The following is a 17,051-nucleotide window of genomic DNA, read 5'->3' as shown; positions in this document are numbered from 1 at the left end:
AACACCTCTATACTTCCTTGTTAAGGCCACGATTTGCATATCCTGCAATGATTGCATTCCACAACACTACATTTGAATTTGTCAGCTCATTGAACACTTCATATGCTTCAGCAAGTTCTCCATGTTTGGAGGACATATCAATGAGTGCATTTCCTACTTCTACATAAAAATTGGATTCTATCCTGATTATCTGATCACGTATCATTCTACCATTCCTTACGGCCCCAATGCTGTTACAAGCTTTTAGAACACATGTCAATATGAACTTGTTTGGAACAGGGCCCTAATGCTGCATAATATCATACTAATGGAGAGTCTTCTCTCCCTATACTTCCCACGCATAACAAAAATGTAAACACAACAACTAAATATGTACAAAGTAACAAATGTCACACACACACAATTTTTTGGTGGATTTCACACCTCGGATGCGCAGCAATACGATATCCACCCGCTCTAATCCTGCGCATCCTCCGGATGGGCCAACTACCCATGATCATTGTCGTCAAGATCCACGAATAGATCAATCTCTTCATTGTGTATTTCCGGTATTTCAGCAAGATTATCTATCATATCATCTGTCTCTTCTACTGGAGTTTCTTCTCGTTGCTCTTCTCTTGCAAATTCTTCCAATGCATAATCCTCATCATCTCTTTTCTTGAAAATCTTGATTCTTTTCCCTGCAATACGCACTCTAAGCATTGTCCCATCCAATTTTTTCAACTCATATGTTGCATTTTCAAAGACATGTCTACGGCCCAAACCATCTTTTCACCATCTTCCGAAGTGCAGTATATCGATTTTCAAGGCTGCTATCAAATACTAATACCCAGTCTCCCTCTTCTATTGCTCTAGGCCGCAAGCGATGCATGCTGTCAAACCTGTCCTTATTTCTAAGTCTAGCAACCTTCAACCTGTCAATAGCTAGCTGAATATCCTCTGGTCTTCTCTCCAACTGCCGGATCCGAAGAGCTAAGAGCTCCTCTCTCGTCAAATCCTCCTGCAAAGGTAATACTGACCAAGTCAAAGCACAAGTCTCAGTCGGCACAACTGGTTTCTGACCATACATCAACTCTGTGGGCATATATGTTGTGGTAACACTGTGAGTCGTACGATCAGCCCACAAAGCAAATGGTAGAAGTCTCGTCCATTCTCCAATCCGTCCTCTGCATGCTTTGGCTAATGCTTTCACTATCGGCAGATGCCCTCTTTCACTCTTCCCATTTCCCTCTGGATTGTATGATGTGGTTAGAGCCAACTTGATTCCTAGTTGAGAGAAAAACTCCCTAGCTTCATCCGCATCCAATTCACTGCGATCTGCAGTGACCTTACCCACACAGCCATACCTGCAGAAAATTTCTTCCAATAAGAACTTACACACTGCACTAGTGGTCTTCGTTCTCAAAGGTCTACCCTCAACATGATTGGTAAGATCCTCTCTAGCCAAAACAATATATCTCATCTGCCATAGACCCATAGGCATAGTAACCAAGTCAACTACCCACTTATAATGAATGCATAGCGGATAGGTCGGATGAAGCTCATCTCGATGACGCACTACCGAATACATCTGGCAGTCTCTGCAAGTCTCTACAAAGTGAGAAACATCTCTATACATGCCTTTCCACCAATATTTCTCCTTGATTTTATCATAAGTAGCCCACACTCCTCTATGACTAGCCCAAGGACTCTCATGAAACTCCCTCATCACGTGTAACTGTGTCCCTTTATCTCAGACAACCCGCAAGGGTAATCCACCTCTTTTCTTCGGGTGCTTCCAAAGAAATCCGTCCTTGAGAAAATAGCCATAGGCTTTTCTTCTAATCTTCTTGAACTCTTCATCTGTCCATTCATCTCTTTTGCTTAGTGTACTAAGGTACTTGCCAATCTGCAACCAATCTCCAACATAGAGTTCTTCTATGAAAGCCACAATATCATAGACATGGCAAACATGATCAACCATAGCGGCTGAAATTTTTGCATCATCCTCTTCTGCAAGTAGTGTCTCCTCATCATCATATCTAGCTCTAGACAGCATATCCGCCACTGGATTATCCTTCCCTGCTATGTGTTTAAATTCTGGATTTAATGACTTGACGTATGCAATCCATCTCAGCATAGCTATATCTGGAGTAGAACAACTTGTAATCATACCTATCAATGGCAAGCAATCTGTCTCTACCACAACTGAGGCTCCAATAAAGTACTCCTTGTCACATTTGAGAGCCGTAACAATTCCCAGTAATTCCCTCTTGATTTGCGAATACATCCTCTATCTCTCGTTTAGGACTTTCGCCCCAAACTGAATAGCATACCTATTTCCATCTGCATCATCTTGACCCACAGCCCAACCTATGCCAATTGGACTAGTGTCAACTGTCAATACAATAGGCCTTCCGCAATTATAATCTGCTTTCCTGAGAGTAGGAGCAATTTGCAATAACTTCTTCAATTTCCGCATGGCTCTAGTGTGACTCTCATCCCAATAAAATTTCTGCCCCTTTCGAAGCAGCTGATATAAACAATCTGCTATGTGTGCAAAATGGGGTATCCAAATCATATAAAACACACAAGCTCCAATGAATCTCCGTACCTCTGAAGTGGTAGAACAATACTCCATAATCTTGCCTATAGCATCCACCTTCTCACGTGAGGGTTTCCTGCCATAATATCCACACATATGTCCAACAATGATAACCTCATTTACTCCAAAAACATATTTTTGCCCTGATAGTGTCAAGTTCACTTCTTCTAACCTGGCCAAAATCTTTTCACAAGCTGAAATATGATCAGCCACAAAATATCTGCATCCCTGCTCATTTAAACTCTCATTCTTCTCTTCTTCTGCACACCCCTTAATGGGCACATCATCCAAGAAAGGCATGGTAAGCTGAGGTATATAATCACGAAGGACCTTATGCATGGAATTCATCATATGCGCAACAGAATTAGTGGCACCTTGAGGCAAGGTACACATCCTGACAAGCCCAATAGGAGTTGTCATAGTGGTTATGTCCCTGCTTTCCAAAGCCAGCTGAAACTAATCATATCCCGAATACAAATCACCTAAAGAATAGATGGCGCGTCCAGCAAATGCTTCTGCAAACTCATCCACAACTGGACCTATACCAACATTCCTGATAGTAACTCTGTTTACTGGCTGCATGTCCTGTATAAATTGGAGAGTACCATTCTTCTTTGGAACCATAAACCACCTATTTGAGTATGGTGCGGATGACGGCTCTAGGATTCCTATCATGATTTTCTCATTCAACAAGTCAATTAGCTTTGGCAGGTGTGCCTTAGGCACTGGAATAGGTCGGAGGTTCCATGGAATGTGAGGAATAGTAAAGATCACCATAGGAGCAACAATATCCGGATTCACACATCCAATCTCATGCGGGGAAAAAGCAAACCCCCTTCCATGTCGCTCAAGCATCTCCTGAAAGCATTGCTTCTCTGTGGGTAGCAAGAAATCACCATTTCCAATTTTTAATTCAGCAAGAGTCTCTGCTGAAAATTTATGGCCTATATGCTCTGGATTCCTCAAAATTGGCTATTTGGCAGCCCTCTCTATTTGCTGATCACTGTCAGGTGGAAGCGGTATAACTACTGGCTTCACCTTCTTATCCACAGTCTTGTATTTCGTGTTATGATCCTCTACATTACTCAAATCTTGTTGTAAATTTGCAATTCTGCACTCTAGTGGCTAAATATCCTCAACCCTCTGCTCTATGAACTGCATAGGAACAGCCCTAAACTCTGGATGCTGAAATATTTCAGCAGTAAACTCTGTTGGCTGAAAGTTATCAGCCCTCTGTGTCTCTGTAGGCTAATCATAATCAGCCAGAAACTCTGTTTGCTGAATTTCTTCAACACTCAACACTTTTTGCTGAGTCACCTCAACCTCTGACTCTATCTGTGACACAAAATCTGCAATTTCATGAAACATGTCCAAGGATTGCACTGATATATGACTGTGACAACTCTGCATATCAATTTTCAGCATATTTTTCATCTTTGTCATCGTATATGCACAAATCATACTTTCATACATCCCATCTATATGCTCATCATCCTCTAAAATACTTGCATTTTTCAAATTTTTCTCCTTCCTGCATATGTACTGCCTGGAAGCTCTAGGCAACTTAGAAGTCTCTTGATAACTCATCGAACTGTTTGCTGAAATTCCAACAAAACTGGAGGAGAAAACACTGCTGCCAGGAGGCGAGAACTCCAATCTCCTCTGCTCTGTACCACCATGGTCTCACGAAACAACGGTACCTGATGAAAACCCGAATCCCTCACAGTGGGCAAAGGTGCATCTCTAAGAGTATCCCTTTTCCTAACATGGTTCACACACACAGTCATAAACTAAACTGCTCTCATACCATCTTTACTGCGAATCCGTACATAAACAGATCCATCATCCATTACTTTTGTCTCCATGCGCATCTTTGTGATGAATGGTTGTCCAAGAATTATGGGATAAGAGCATGAGTCTTGCACAAAGAAATGGAAATCCTCCTCTACATCTCCAATAGAAACCCTGACACTAGGACAGGCAGCATACAAATCACCTGCAGTGTTGTTGGCGGCTCTCATACGCCACCCATGCTCTACATCCATAGGCCATCTATTACTTTCATGAACTCCACGAACTATGAGATTAATCTCTGAACCATGATCCACCAAAACAACACAAGGCACCTGTTTCTCTCCAATTTTTACCATCGTTTCTGTAGTTGCCCTAGCCCAATGACTCCGCGAAAAGTGACTATGGGGTATCAAGATAAGCTCATCAGTTTCAGCATAATGCATAGGCTAAACCCTCTTCTCTATCTGTGGAAAAATAGAAGCATTCTCAACCATAACCTCATCCTCATCCTCATCCAACTCCCCAATCAAAACTCCTTGTGTATCAGTAGTAGGCAATGCATGTCTTTTCCTCTTCAGGACTTCTTGGAACTGATATTGAAACTCTCTTTTCGAGATGCCCAAAATCTCAAAAATTGTAACGTGTCCACTAGAATCCTCTAGGACACGTCTTAGCAGTCCATCGGAAAGGTTGTCTAGAAAACTCCACCCGGCACTCCCACGGAATGTTGCGGGTTTTGCAATCTAGGACTTTCCGCGTCTGCCACGTAACGGAAGCGTCCTGGCCGTTCCCACTAGGATCGACTGGAATTGTTTGGTCATTGTACTAACAGCGACTAGCGTCAGACCTGATCGAACTACTTTACGTAGAAACGCCAGGTCTGAAGCTAGTCGCTGTTAGTACAATGACCAAACAATTCCAGTCGATCCTAGTGGGAACGGCCAGGACGCTTCCGTTACGTGGCAGACGCGGAAAGTCCTAGATTGCAAAACCCGCAACATTCCGTGGGAGTGCCGGGTGGAGTTTTCTAGACAACCTTTCCGATGGACTGCTAAGACGTGTCCTAGAGGATTCTAGTGGACACGTTACAGTTGGTATCAGAGCCGACTTACAATGGAATTGTTTTCATAAAAATTTCATTGAAAGATGAAGTAAAGAAATTGTTCCTGTCCAAACATATTCTCATCTTCAATACTGTCTTGCAGAATTACGAGGCGTGGAATAAGTTTTTGGTGTTCCAGATTATGTTCATGACTGCAATGCATTCTCCACATTATAGGCAGAGAATTGAAATGATGAACATCTTGGAGCAAATTTATAATCCATCACCGCTATATATAGAGCGAAGATGGACTGGATCTTCAGGAATCTATTACATAGCTGCCCACCGGTTCGCTTATCTACAGACCAATTTGAAAAGGATCAAGTGGTTGGAAGATTTGAAAGTCGTGAAGCTGTTCATTTTTGTGGAAGCTCACGTGAATTCGACTTTGCATATTCGAGGTCGTAGAGTTGAATTAAACTCATATGTATATGAGGAAGTAACCCGTGTAATTCCGGCTGATAGAATTAAGGTATTGGGCCGCCATGGGAAGTATGGGTTCCAGCGGAAAGGATATCCTGAACTTCCGATGAATTATCGATTCTTAAAGATTCATGACCCAAAACCCTACTATTACACAGTTCCTGTAGACAAATCCAATACAATGTTGTTCTCCCCAAACTAAATGTAATGATTGGATTATCATCACTCGAGATCTTGTATGAGGCTACGCCATATAAATATAAATAATGACTTCTTTTTATCACTATCCGATTGTGCATCAGGGTTGTTGCAAAAAGTCAAGTTGCTTCATGAGTTACGAATTAGCTGAACTAAAGATAAGCTAATGTCAATTATCATATAATAATGTTAAGAAAACTTTTTACGCCAGGCGCAACCCCAGGTATAAGTTCCAAATTCACCCCCTACGGCAAGTACGACTGTGATCCAGGAGAAGAAGTTCCTCCTCAAACAGATAAAGCCACCTGAGTTTGACGGGAGAGGCAGATTCGTCCAATCAGACGCTGAGATTTGGATTGAATCTATGGAGGACTACTTCGAAGCCGCTAGCACTGCACCTGCTAATCAGGCCATGCTCGCCAAATTAAAACTCACCGGTGAAGCCAGACTATGGTGGAAACAATGGTGCAGGGATCAAGGGATTTCAGAGGGGTCCGTTACCTAGGAGAAGTTAAAGCAAGCCGTGCAAGGGAGATATTTGCCACCCGCATATCGTACTCAGAAAATGAATGAGTTTTATGAGCTAAAACAGTTAGGACTCACGCTTGACGCATACTACTCTAAGTTTGTCTCACTCTTAAAGTATGCGCCACGAATGGACACGACACAGCAGGTGTCCAAATTTTGCGCAGGCTTAAATCCACCTGTAAATACTCGTCTCGAATCTATGAGACCATCAGATCTTCAGGATGCACTCATTCGAGCAGCACCTATAATTCAGGAAGTACAAGCTAAACCAAGGAGTATTAAGAATTGGTCTTATAGCGACCCAAGCGGAGGAGCATTCAGACCCCAGGTTAAGAGAGTTCAAGGCCACAATCAAGGACAAAGAAAGAAAGCAAGGACAAATAACGTCAACAACTTTGTTCCTACTCACGGTAATGGCCGAAACATCCGATGTTTCCACTGCAATGAACTCGGTCACTTCAGAAGGGAATGTCCCAAGCTTAGTGAGGGACACCGTCAAGGTATTGGCCACGGTCAGGGAGAGACAGTTGAGATCCAGAACCTTGAGAGAATGCCTCGTCCAGTGGAAAGATTACCCCGAAGAGGATGCTACCTGGATGGATGAAAGCTCTCTCAATCTTCAATATCCCCAGTTTATCTCGAGATGAGGACATCTCGATTCCTCTAAGGGGGAGAGAATGTAATATTTCCGCGTATCCGTACCGTAAATATTAACCTTGCGCACACCGTGTAAACCTTGTGCAAAGGGTATCTCTTGCATTGAAATTATTGACAGTGTAATGTGTGACCAGCGCGCATGAAATGGGATCCTCCGCTTTGGTAAATCAAGACCGGGAGATCAAAACCGCAAGACCCGCAAAAACACCCTCTTGGGAGGGACAATTTAATTAAATTAAGGCAAATTTTTTTTACTATTACCCCTTCCCCCAGCCGATGCATGGCTAGAGGAGAGGGAGTGTGGAGGGGGGATGGCCAAGTGAGGGATTGCATGAGGAAGTTCTCCACGTGGGTGGAGACCCTCTTCCCCACCCCCATTCCTATATAAACACCCCCCATCAAGGGGGTGTGCTAGAGAAGGAGAGAAGGGAGGCCTGTGAGAGAGGGAGAGAAAGGGAGGTGCTGTGGGAGAAGAGCTGAAGGAGACGACAGGCCGTGGAGGTGGAGGTCGCCGCCAACGAACGGGAGCTGCCGCGCTGCCGCCAGCTGCTGGTCCGCCAGCCACGCCACGAACCGCCACCCCTGCCGCCCTGACCACGGCCAGCTCAGGCCGCCCCGCCACGTGGATCACGACCCCCCTTCCCCCACGTGCTTCTGTGGAAGCAGAAGCTTCTTTAGAAGCTTCTAAGGGGGGGGCCTCCTTAAGCCCCCTTCCCACCATCTTTCCAAAGGTCCCTTCCCAAAGGCCCTTCCCACCACTTTGCCAAGAATATCTTTTCATACCCTCCCCGGAACTTTGAAGAGGAGGAGGTGAGGACCATAAAGACCCCACGAGACCCATCGACAAGGATTTCGCAGATAGATTTTTAAAGCCGCAAGCCGATCGAGATTAAATTCCGTGCCGATTCGAGTTTCTTGAAAGACTCCTAAAGCTTTTGCCACAAGCAACATCGCGTAAAGAAATCTTCCGCCTACAAGGATAAAGGCAAAAGTCGGAAGGCCGCATTCCGAGACCCGTCACTCCGTAGATCCCAAAGGCAAATCGGAAGTCGAATTTACGACTACGATGGCCCCGAAAAGATCGCAAGGTGCGACCGCGGAAGGCTCATCTCCGAATGTACAAGTGGACATCTCCCCGACTCCTCAAGTCCAGGTTCCTTCGAGTTATTCTCGCATGATTAGGCGCGCTTAGCTCATAAAAGGAATTGCATTTTTTTCACTTAATTTTAATGCATACGGAAATTGGAAAGAAATACATGGGACAAAGCATCTCCTGAAACATTAGGTAAGATTGAATTATGTCATGAATTTGAACGAGTAGAAGGCTAGTGGCATGTAGTTTTTTTTTGGTGCATTATCAAAGTAATGAGTCTAAAATTAGGCAAAGAAATGGAATTTATAAATGCATTCTCTTTCGTCATAGACATGGAAGGAATAAGTGTGTGCCGCACATTAGGCAACATACTTCTCGTAATGATTTCATAGGAAAAGGTTAGCACCTTAAGGTATCATCCGGAAAGAAATAATAGAGCACTAAAGTGAACGTATGGACTTGCAAATAGCTTGTAAGATGGAATAAATTAACACTAGTTTTGTATGAGTTCCATTGACTACTTCGTAGCTAGGAGAATGTTGTGTATTGCGTAGTCGTCAAGTGTAAAATGTCATTCATTAAGAGCCGCAATTAGGAGTCAAAGCATAAGATGCCAAAGTGTAGACAACAAGGTTGTAGGTACGACTATTGATGTAAGACCTAGTAGGTCCTAGGCAAGGTTAGTAGCCAGATTATCGTGCACCAAAGAAAGATAAAGTTATCATGGGCCATGTGATGCGTAAAGGCAATAAATCACATGTTTACGCGTGTTGGTGGAATTGTATCTATTGCTCCCCGTTAGATTTAGATTATCACCCTTGAGAAGGATCATCCTTGTCGCAAGACAAGCATAATTGAATTGACTAAGTAATCTAAACCACAAGGATTCGTATGGACATGATTGAGTCGATATGATAGGAATCCTAAGTGTTAACTAGGGTTTAGTGCAATTTGACCTAGCTTTAGACAAAAACCGTGATTCTAAAGATCCTACACACGTTCGCAAAGTGTCGAAGCAATGGGATGTTCATGCATGGAATGATCTAAGGTTTTATCCTAAGGATCATGACGAAACTCCGACGGAGTTGCATATTTCTAGAACCATGGACCAACCTAATTAGGAATGATTTAGAGGATACCCTAAAACCCTGTTACTCGGCTGGGGTAAATTCCGTGAACGGAAAACACTAAGCAATGGAATGATCCCGTGGAATTAGATGCAATACATGTGCAAAAAGCTGCAACTTTGTATAAACTTGAGATTTGCCCACCAGAGAGTTTTATCATCTCTCGAAATGAGGTTGGCAAGTTATTGAAAGAATTTAACTTACAAGAGGATGAGTAATCATCCTGTTACTCACTTTTCTTGGGGAATAATTGCCAAGGAAAAGGAAAGTTAGGTATTTGCCTTGAAGCAAATGACCAGACAATAAACTAAAGCGACATGGTCGCTGGAATCTACCACAACAAGACCTAAGGTATTGGTAGGGTATGACCCTAACCCAAGAATGATAGGAATCTTACCAAGTTGCAATTGATTCCGGATCGAATGCGGGTTGCATTCGGAGAAAAGGAGTCACTCCTTAACAGTTTGCCAGCTAAACGACCATTGAAATTGATTGTGCTTGTAACAGTTTAGAAAGGACTGTTTGCATTGTTTGCTCAATGAACTAAAGGATGAAAATATATCTAAAGCTTCAGGTTGGTGCCTGAGAGGCAGCTTCAGTTACCCCCGACTGCCTGCCTGACCCTAACCAAGGGGGTTGTGAACCCCGCCGGGAACGTGGACCGAACCCGCCATGAGAGGTCTCTCCGTTGAGTTCTGCTTGGAGCAGGAGGACGCTTGGGTGCCAGGGGGGGCTCTGGCTGTAAATCCCTCGCCTTCCCGGCCCTGCACAAGAGACTAACGTGACTCGGGATTGGATCTCGAGGCCCGCGTACTAGTCTACAGGCGGAAACTTGGAATAGTGATCCCTGGTGGATTACTGGATAGCCTTCGGGCGGATTATGAATACGCCTACGGGCGGGAACTCCTTGTATTTCAAAGATAAAAGGATATAATGATAATAAAGGAGTTGTTTGACATTGTTTTCTTTATGTCCTGTGATAAGATTACGTGAAGGAACCGGTGCATAACAGGGTTAATCAAGGAAGCTGTTTGTTATATGTCAAACTAATGTGGTAGGTAATTACATAACTAAAACAAACTGAGGAAAGTGCGGAGGATGGACCATGGGTCCGTCCTACGGAGGGGTGGTCCCGGTTAGCCGGAAACTTTTCTCAAAGTCTTCAACGAACAGAGGAGGATCGTCAACACCGAAACAAGTAACGAGAACGATGACTTAGAATTAACTATTACCCGATTCGCGTTGTTTTAGGGGAACGGAATGGGACTATGCCTTGTGGCAGAGAGGTCGAGCCTTGCATCCCTCTCGTTTCCCATTCTCCTTGAACCAAGTGCAGTGTGAATCCGCTTCGGATCGGGCGTTTCTACGTAAAGTAGTTCGATCGGGGCTGACGCTAGTTGCTGCTAGCTAATGACCAAACAGGAAAACCCAAATTCAGGTCGATCCTAAGTGGGAACGGCCAGGATACTTCCGCTACGTGGCAGACGCGGGAAGACCTAGATCGCAAGTCCCGTAACATTCCATGGGAGTGCCGGGCGGAGCTTTCTAGACATCCTTCCCGATGGACTGCTAAGACATGTCCAGGAATGATTCTAGCGGACACGTTACAAAAATAGTAAAAGTCACCTCACTGCCAAGTATCTTGTCATTAAAAATTTTCTTCATGTCCGTAGATGTCTCAATATCAGACATCAATCTAAACCCTGGCTGCTTTCTCTCTCTAGGCTCTTGCCTCTTTTCTTTCTTTTGAGCATCTTCCATCTGTCGTTCTGGCCCTGGCCTCAAAGATAGTCCTACAGTAAGGTGGAGTAACAAACTCACCCCCTCTAGTCTTTTTAGCTGCATTTGGATTCTCTTCATCCCTCTTACGCTTCTCCTCAACAAGTACATTTGCTCCCTGAGACTTAGCCAAGTAGGCATAAATAGTGTACGTGTCAACATGCGAATCCCAACCTGTCTCAGATCTGATGCTAGAACCTGCACTAGTCAAAACAATCTGCTGAATTTTTCCCTTGTTTGCCGTCTCCATAGCATAAGTCCATAATGCTGATTGATTCTCTGATCCTTTCTCAATCTGGACTCCATATGCAGAAGCATCTCCTCTAGCTGCCACATAAGAATTACACGCAGCCATGTCATCCACTAATTTCTTCATTCCGCCTTTCCCAAAATTGGTAGCAAGAGGAGCTCCTGTTTCAGTCAACCAGATCTTACCATCTTGTCCCCAAAATACCAAATTCTTCCTCCTTGCATCCTAAAAAGATTCACAATCCCTGCAATGCTGATGGTCTGTACTATCACACCAAATACATCTTCGATCTCTCCTAGGTGCACTAGGAGCACTCTTAGGTGCAGTAGGAGCACTAGAAGGAATAGTAGGCACAGTCGAAGAAAACTGCTCTTTCAATTTTCCCACCAATTCTGCTTTAATTGACTCCAGTGTCAAATCCGTTATGCCTTTGATTATATCATCAAGAGAGGAAGGCACCGACAAAGCGGATGGTTTTGGAGTAGAAGGAGCCGGCATCGGTCTTGGAACAGGAGGAATAGGAGGATTAGAAACAGTAGGCACTGGCATAGGCTAAGAAACTGGCTGAGGAAGAGAAGAAATGACAGGGATAGAAGCAGGTATAGGAGCAGAAGATGGCGTCGGTGTCATAGATCCATTCTGTAGGCGGGTCTTCCATATCCTCCTCTTGGTCAAAGTCGAGACTGCATCCTAGGCATCTTGCCAATCCGTTTTAAGACCCATAGGCTTCGTGCGATCCTCAAGAAGCTCTCCTAATTCTTCCTGAAGAGCAGGATCTGCAGCTTGCAAGAAAAGCTCAACTTTCTCAACATCCAATGCTCTTTGTTCAATGGCATCAAGCTGACTATACCTCTCTTCAAATTCTCGTATCAACTCTGAAGCAGCTAGACCTTTGTTTGGCATGTAGACCCACTCTCGGAGTGACCGCCGTGTAGCCATCCCAAAGTCCTCAAGGAAATACTCTTCTTTCAAGGCCTTCTTAAAATCTTGCCAATGCGAATTTTGAACAAAAAGATCAGTCACTTTTGCCCTCAAGGCGGGTGTGGCAAGACGAAGGAAATACTTATAAGTCCAGCTGGTACTCCAAAAAATCCCATCTTGATCTCATACATCATCAAATAAGCCAAAACATTACGGCCTTCAATCACCTTAGTCGCACTGATTGCATTCTCCTGCTTCGAATATAGTTGCCTTTGCTGAGACAACTATTGTTGATGCAACTGCTGCTGCTGATGCATATACAATTGCATCTGTTGATTTTGAAGCTGCATATACATAGACATATTCTGCAAAATCTGCTTTAAATCATCCGTTGAAGTACTTGAATCAGCAGCAGTCAATGATGGAGCTGAAGTAGATGACAAAGTAGGAATTGTAGAAGAGGCTGAAACTGATGCTAAAGTATCTCCCATCCTGAAATTTATGCGACGCTTTCACGTCGGGTTCACCAAAGATGTCGAAGGGTTTTCGAAAGCAAAGTTGCAACCACAGAGGTTCTTGAGAAATTCCAAGATAGAAGATCAATCAAGCAAGATCACGATTCAATTTGAAAGCTCAATTTCAGATAATGGCCCTATAATCAACTTGTTCAAGCCTTTGGTCTCTTGAATGTGGCAAACAGACCTGAAAATATCAAATGTTTGTACCAATGCAAGTGCGAGATGACCCAATGTCAGAGATTGGTCTCATCATCAACTAGTTCAGGCCTCCAGCTTCTTAAAATGTGCAGTAATAGCTGCACTTCACCAAAGTCAATCCAGTAGCAAGGGAGGTTAGACAAGTCCTCATCAAAGACAAACTCTGAATCACATAATTTTGGCAGCCACAAGGCAATCTCAGAACACAGTCAATAAAGTCTGCCTCTCTCTTTCTCTCTCTCTCACGAAGAGACGCAGCGGTCTTCTCCCTCTCTCTCCATGTGGTTCTTCCTTATCAATAACAGCCTCTCTCATGCTCTGTTTTTCATTCCTCTTCTGTCCATACGTGTTTCTATGGCTTTATCAAACACTTTCATCAAAGTGTCCATATCTTTATACTACTCTCCATCAAGATGACATGCTCAACCATGAAAATGGGCACCTCCATGTTTAACAGCAACAGTAACCTTGTCCTAGTATAAAGATGCAACAGTTGAATTTGTCACAATAAGATTTTTTCTTTTCTTTTCTTTTGATGTGCCTTGCTAGTAATGCTTTCATGTTTTTCTCCTACCATTCAAAGAATGGAGCATCTCTGATCAGCCCATATTTGATAATTTTTTCAATCCCTGAAGCAAGTTCTTGGTTAGGAAGAGTGCCCACTTTATCTGTTAGCGGTACTGTAACAAATCTGATCACTAGTGCACCTGACAACTCTTCTGTCACCACAGAATTGAAAATGTCTTCTTTAACTGTAGAAGAAGAGCACTGTTCGTCGTCTAAATGCCGAACCTCCGCATCATTGACCTTGATGTTTTCAAGCACTTGGCCGACTGAATGAGATCTTTGAGATGATTTTCTTGTCCAAAAAGAATGGCTTTCTATGCTAAAAGCAGCCTTCCTGATCGCAGAAGCAGGTCTCCTGATCTACATACTAGCAGCAGGCATAGAAGTCGTTCACCCTCGTTCAAGAAACATCGGAGGAGTCGGTCTACCACTCCAAAACGTTACAGGTATAGAAGTAGATCTTCTTCATCAAAGAGGTACAGGAGTCGGTCCCCATCTTCAAGGCGTTATAACAGGGGTTACTCGCCTACAACTAGGAGACGGTGCCGAACCCAGTCACCTCATGATCAGAAAAGGAACCAAAAAACTTCTCCCCCCCCAGTATTTGATCTTCTTTCTCATATGCATTTCCGCAGATATCATCGGCTTCCTCCTTTCCCCTATTTCTGCTGCCTCGTCTTTTTTTTTATTCGAAGCTCTCCAAAGTCCCCTTTCTTTCTGCTTTTTCCCGAAATAGGCGGCTAATTTGCTCCTTCCCTGTGCATTCCGTAACACAAAAGCACGCTCCTTCAGCTCAGTCAATATAATGGATTATAAAAATCTTGAAACTGTGAATTCTGCATTGACATTGTTGAATCCAATATAGTCATTAGTATGGTAAGTAAGCCAATGTACGCATACATACAGTCACTGTTCAGATATGTCAAACTCTGAGACTGAACTGAAGACAAGTCTTCTTCTACAGTCTCAGAATCTGGCTTCACAACATCAGATGCAAAGTTGATGGGTGACTGAGACAGAAAGCTAGCACCCATCTTCTCCAAATCATATTGAATTTCATGGACATTACAGGCTTCCATCACAGCAACATATGGTGCGCGTGATAGAGACAACTGTAGTTGGTGAGCCTCAATGCACGTATTCCTCGCAAGCTCTGCCCTACCAGCTGGACATAGTGCCATTACCAGCTGACTATATATTACAGCATTTGGTTGATGATCTTCAGCACAATCAGCTGTTTCATCCACAGCATCTGGAGAAAATCCTTCTAGTTGCATCTTCTTCACACAGTTCACCACTTCCTCTCCAAACCCATGTTCAGCATAGCCTACTACTAGTGCATTCAAAGAAACTGTGTTTCGATCTAGAAGGGCTTTAAACACCTTATGAGCTTCTGTAAGCAATCTAGCTTTGCTGTGCATATCCACCAGCGTACTGCCCACATGAAGGACTCTCTCCAGCCCCTTAGTAACTACCTCAGTATGTAATATCTGGCCTGTTTTTATATCACCAGAGGAAGCACAAGCTTTCACAGTACAAGCAAATGTAATAGCATCAGCAGACATACCTTCCTGTTGCATTTGATGATAAAAATTCAGGATCTCCTCGCCAAGATCAAGTTCAGAAAATCTTGAAATGAGAACATTCCATGTGACTCCATCTCAAACTAAAAATTGATCAAACACTTGCCATGCATCTGCTAGAAACCCACATTTCATATACATATCCATGATTGTGTTGCCTACATTGGCATCCCTCTCAAGCCCGCTTTTGATTAGTTCGGAGTGCATGCCTTGGCCCATTTCTGAATCTCCTAAGATACCACAAGCCTTCAAACTGCAAACATATATGCCAGAATCAGGGCACATGCCTCTCAGCCGCATCAGCTGGAAATAATTCCTTGCTTCCTCAGGAAGCCCAAGTTCAATGTACCCTGCCATCAATGAAGCCCATAAAATTGTGTCTTGAACTTGCAGACCATCAAAAACTTTGTGTATTTCTGCTCTACAGAACTGCATTTGCTATACATATCAACCAGAGTGTATCCCACATAATTCTCTATTTCCAATCCCCTTTTTGTTATTTCGGCATGCACACTATGGCCTGTATGTAAAGCTCCTGTCGTGCCACACGCTTTTGAGCTGCAAATGAAAGTCACAGAATCAAGAGATGTGCCTTCCAGTTGCATTTGCTGAAAACACCTCTGCACTTCCTTGTTAAGGCCACGATTTGCATATCCTACAATGATTGCATTCAACGATACTACATTTGAATTTGCCAGCTCATTGAACACTTCATATGCTTCAACAGGTTCTCCATGTTTGGAGTACATATCAATGAGTGCATTTCCTACTTCTACATCAAAATCAGATTCTATACTGATTATCTGATCAGGTATCATTCTACCATGCCTTACGGCCCCAATGCTATTACAAGCTTTTAGAACACATGTCACTATGAACTTGTTTGGCACAATGCCCTCATGCTGCATAATATCATACTAATGGAGAGCCTTCTCTCCCTATACTGCCCACGCAGAACAAAAATGTAAACACAACAACTAAATATGTACAAAGTAACAAATGTCACACACACACAACTTTTGGTGGATTTGACACCTCGGATGCGCAGCAATACGACAACGGCCAATGAGGAAGGAAAGAACACGTGTGGACACCCTCTAAGGAGGGGAAGAGAAGGAAGAACCATGGAATATTCCTCCCCTCTCTCTCTTACCCTCCCTCTCTCTTTCCCTCTCTATCACCCTCTCTCTTCCTACCCCTCTCTCTCTCTCTCTCTCTCTCTCTCTCTCTCTCTCTCTCTCTCTCTCTCATTGTGCCAGCATGCTGCTTTTTTCCTTGCGATGGGGGAGGGGGAAGAAGTCCCCCTTCGCAGCCCTAGGGGGAGTTTTATACATGTTGGGGGGGGTATTATTAGGGGGGGGAGTGATAGTTTGGGGGGGATGAGGTGGCACATGTGTGCCCCTCCCCCCCCCCATCGATTCCATCATCGACTTTTTCCTCTCCTTCATCATCATTGCAATCTTCTTCAACTCCTCATTCTTCCTCAATGTCATCACCCACTCCATCCACGTCGTCGTTATGATGTTGTCTCCTTCTTTTCCCCCTCGCATAGGGATATTACATGCAAAGTGAACTCTAGAATGAAGATAATCAATATACATACTCATGAACATAAAAAAGTGGAGAAAAATGTTTCTTGGTCATTCCATGTATGTTTTGGGTAAATGACTTTATTGCTTTGTTTATGTTCTTGAATGGGTTTTTTCTTTCATGCATATGCCTCAATCTA

At 43.6% G+C, this 17,051-nt stretch overlaps 2 protein-coding genes across 2 annotated transcripts; both read right to left on the bottom strand.

Moving 5' to 3' along the window:
* Nucleotides 1–7: 7 nt before the first annotated feature.
* LOC148040299 (pentatricopeptide repeat-containing protein At5g27110-like) lies at nucleotides 8–15,679 on the bottom strand. The gene is made up of 4 exons (XM_087663619.1): nucleotides 15,462–15,679; nucleotides 14,644–15,368; nucleotides 13,747–14,005; nucleotides 8–230 (listed from the first exon to the last, which is right to left on the bottom strand). Exons 1-4 carry the CDS (start codon nucleotides 15,677–15,679, stop codon nucleotides 8–10), a joined length of 1,425 nt encoding a protein of 474 aa, XP_087519745.1.
* Nucleotides 15,679–16,140, bottom strand: LOC148040298 (pentatricopeptide repeat-containing protein At4g18520, chloroplastic-like). The gene has a single exon (XM_087663607.1). The coding sequence runs from the start codon at nucleotides 16,138–16,140 to the stop codon at nucleotides 15,679–15,681; it is 462 nt and encodes a 153-aa protein (XP_087519733.1).
* Nucleotides 16,141–17,051: the final 911 nt, after the last annotated feature.

This window comes from Lygodium microphyllum, chromosome 2 (assembly GCF_053477565.2).
Source record: "Lygodium microphyllum isolate KBCC chromosome 2, Lygodium_microphyllum_v1.1.10, whole genome shotgun sequence".
In the NCBI taxonomy this organism is placed as follows: domain Eukaryota; kingdom Viridiplantae; phylum Streptophyta; class Polypodiopsida; order Schizaeales; family Lygodiaceae; genus Lygodium; species Lygodium microphyllum.
This window is presented reverse-complemented; position numbering and strand designations above follow the sequence as displayed.

Coding starts and splice junctions, on each gene's coding strand:
- LOC148040299 (XM_087663619.1), bottom strand. CDS start 15,679: ATGGCAGGGTACATTGAACTTGGGCTTCCTGAGGAAGCAAGGAATTAT. Junction 14,006..14,643: donor GACATATCTGAACAGTGACT/GTATGTATGCGT, acceptor GATCTCATTCAG/TCGGCCAAGTGCTTGAAAAC. Junction 231..13,746: donor GATGCTCCATTCTTTGAATG/GTAGGAGAAAAA, acceptor AGCTTGTAACAG/CATTGGGGCCGTAAGGAATG.
- LOC148040298 (XM_087663607.1), bottom strand. CDS start 16,140: ATGATACCTGATCAGATAATCAGTATAGAATCTGATTTTGATGTAGAA.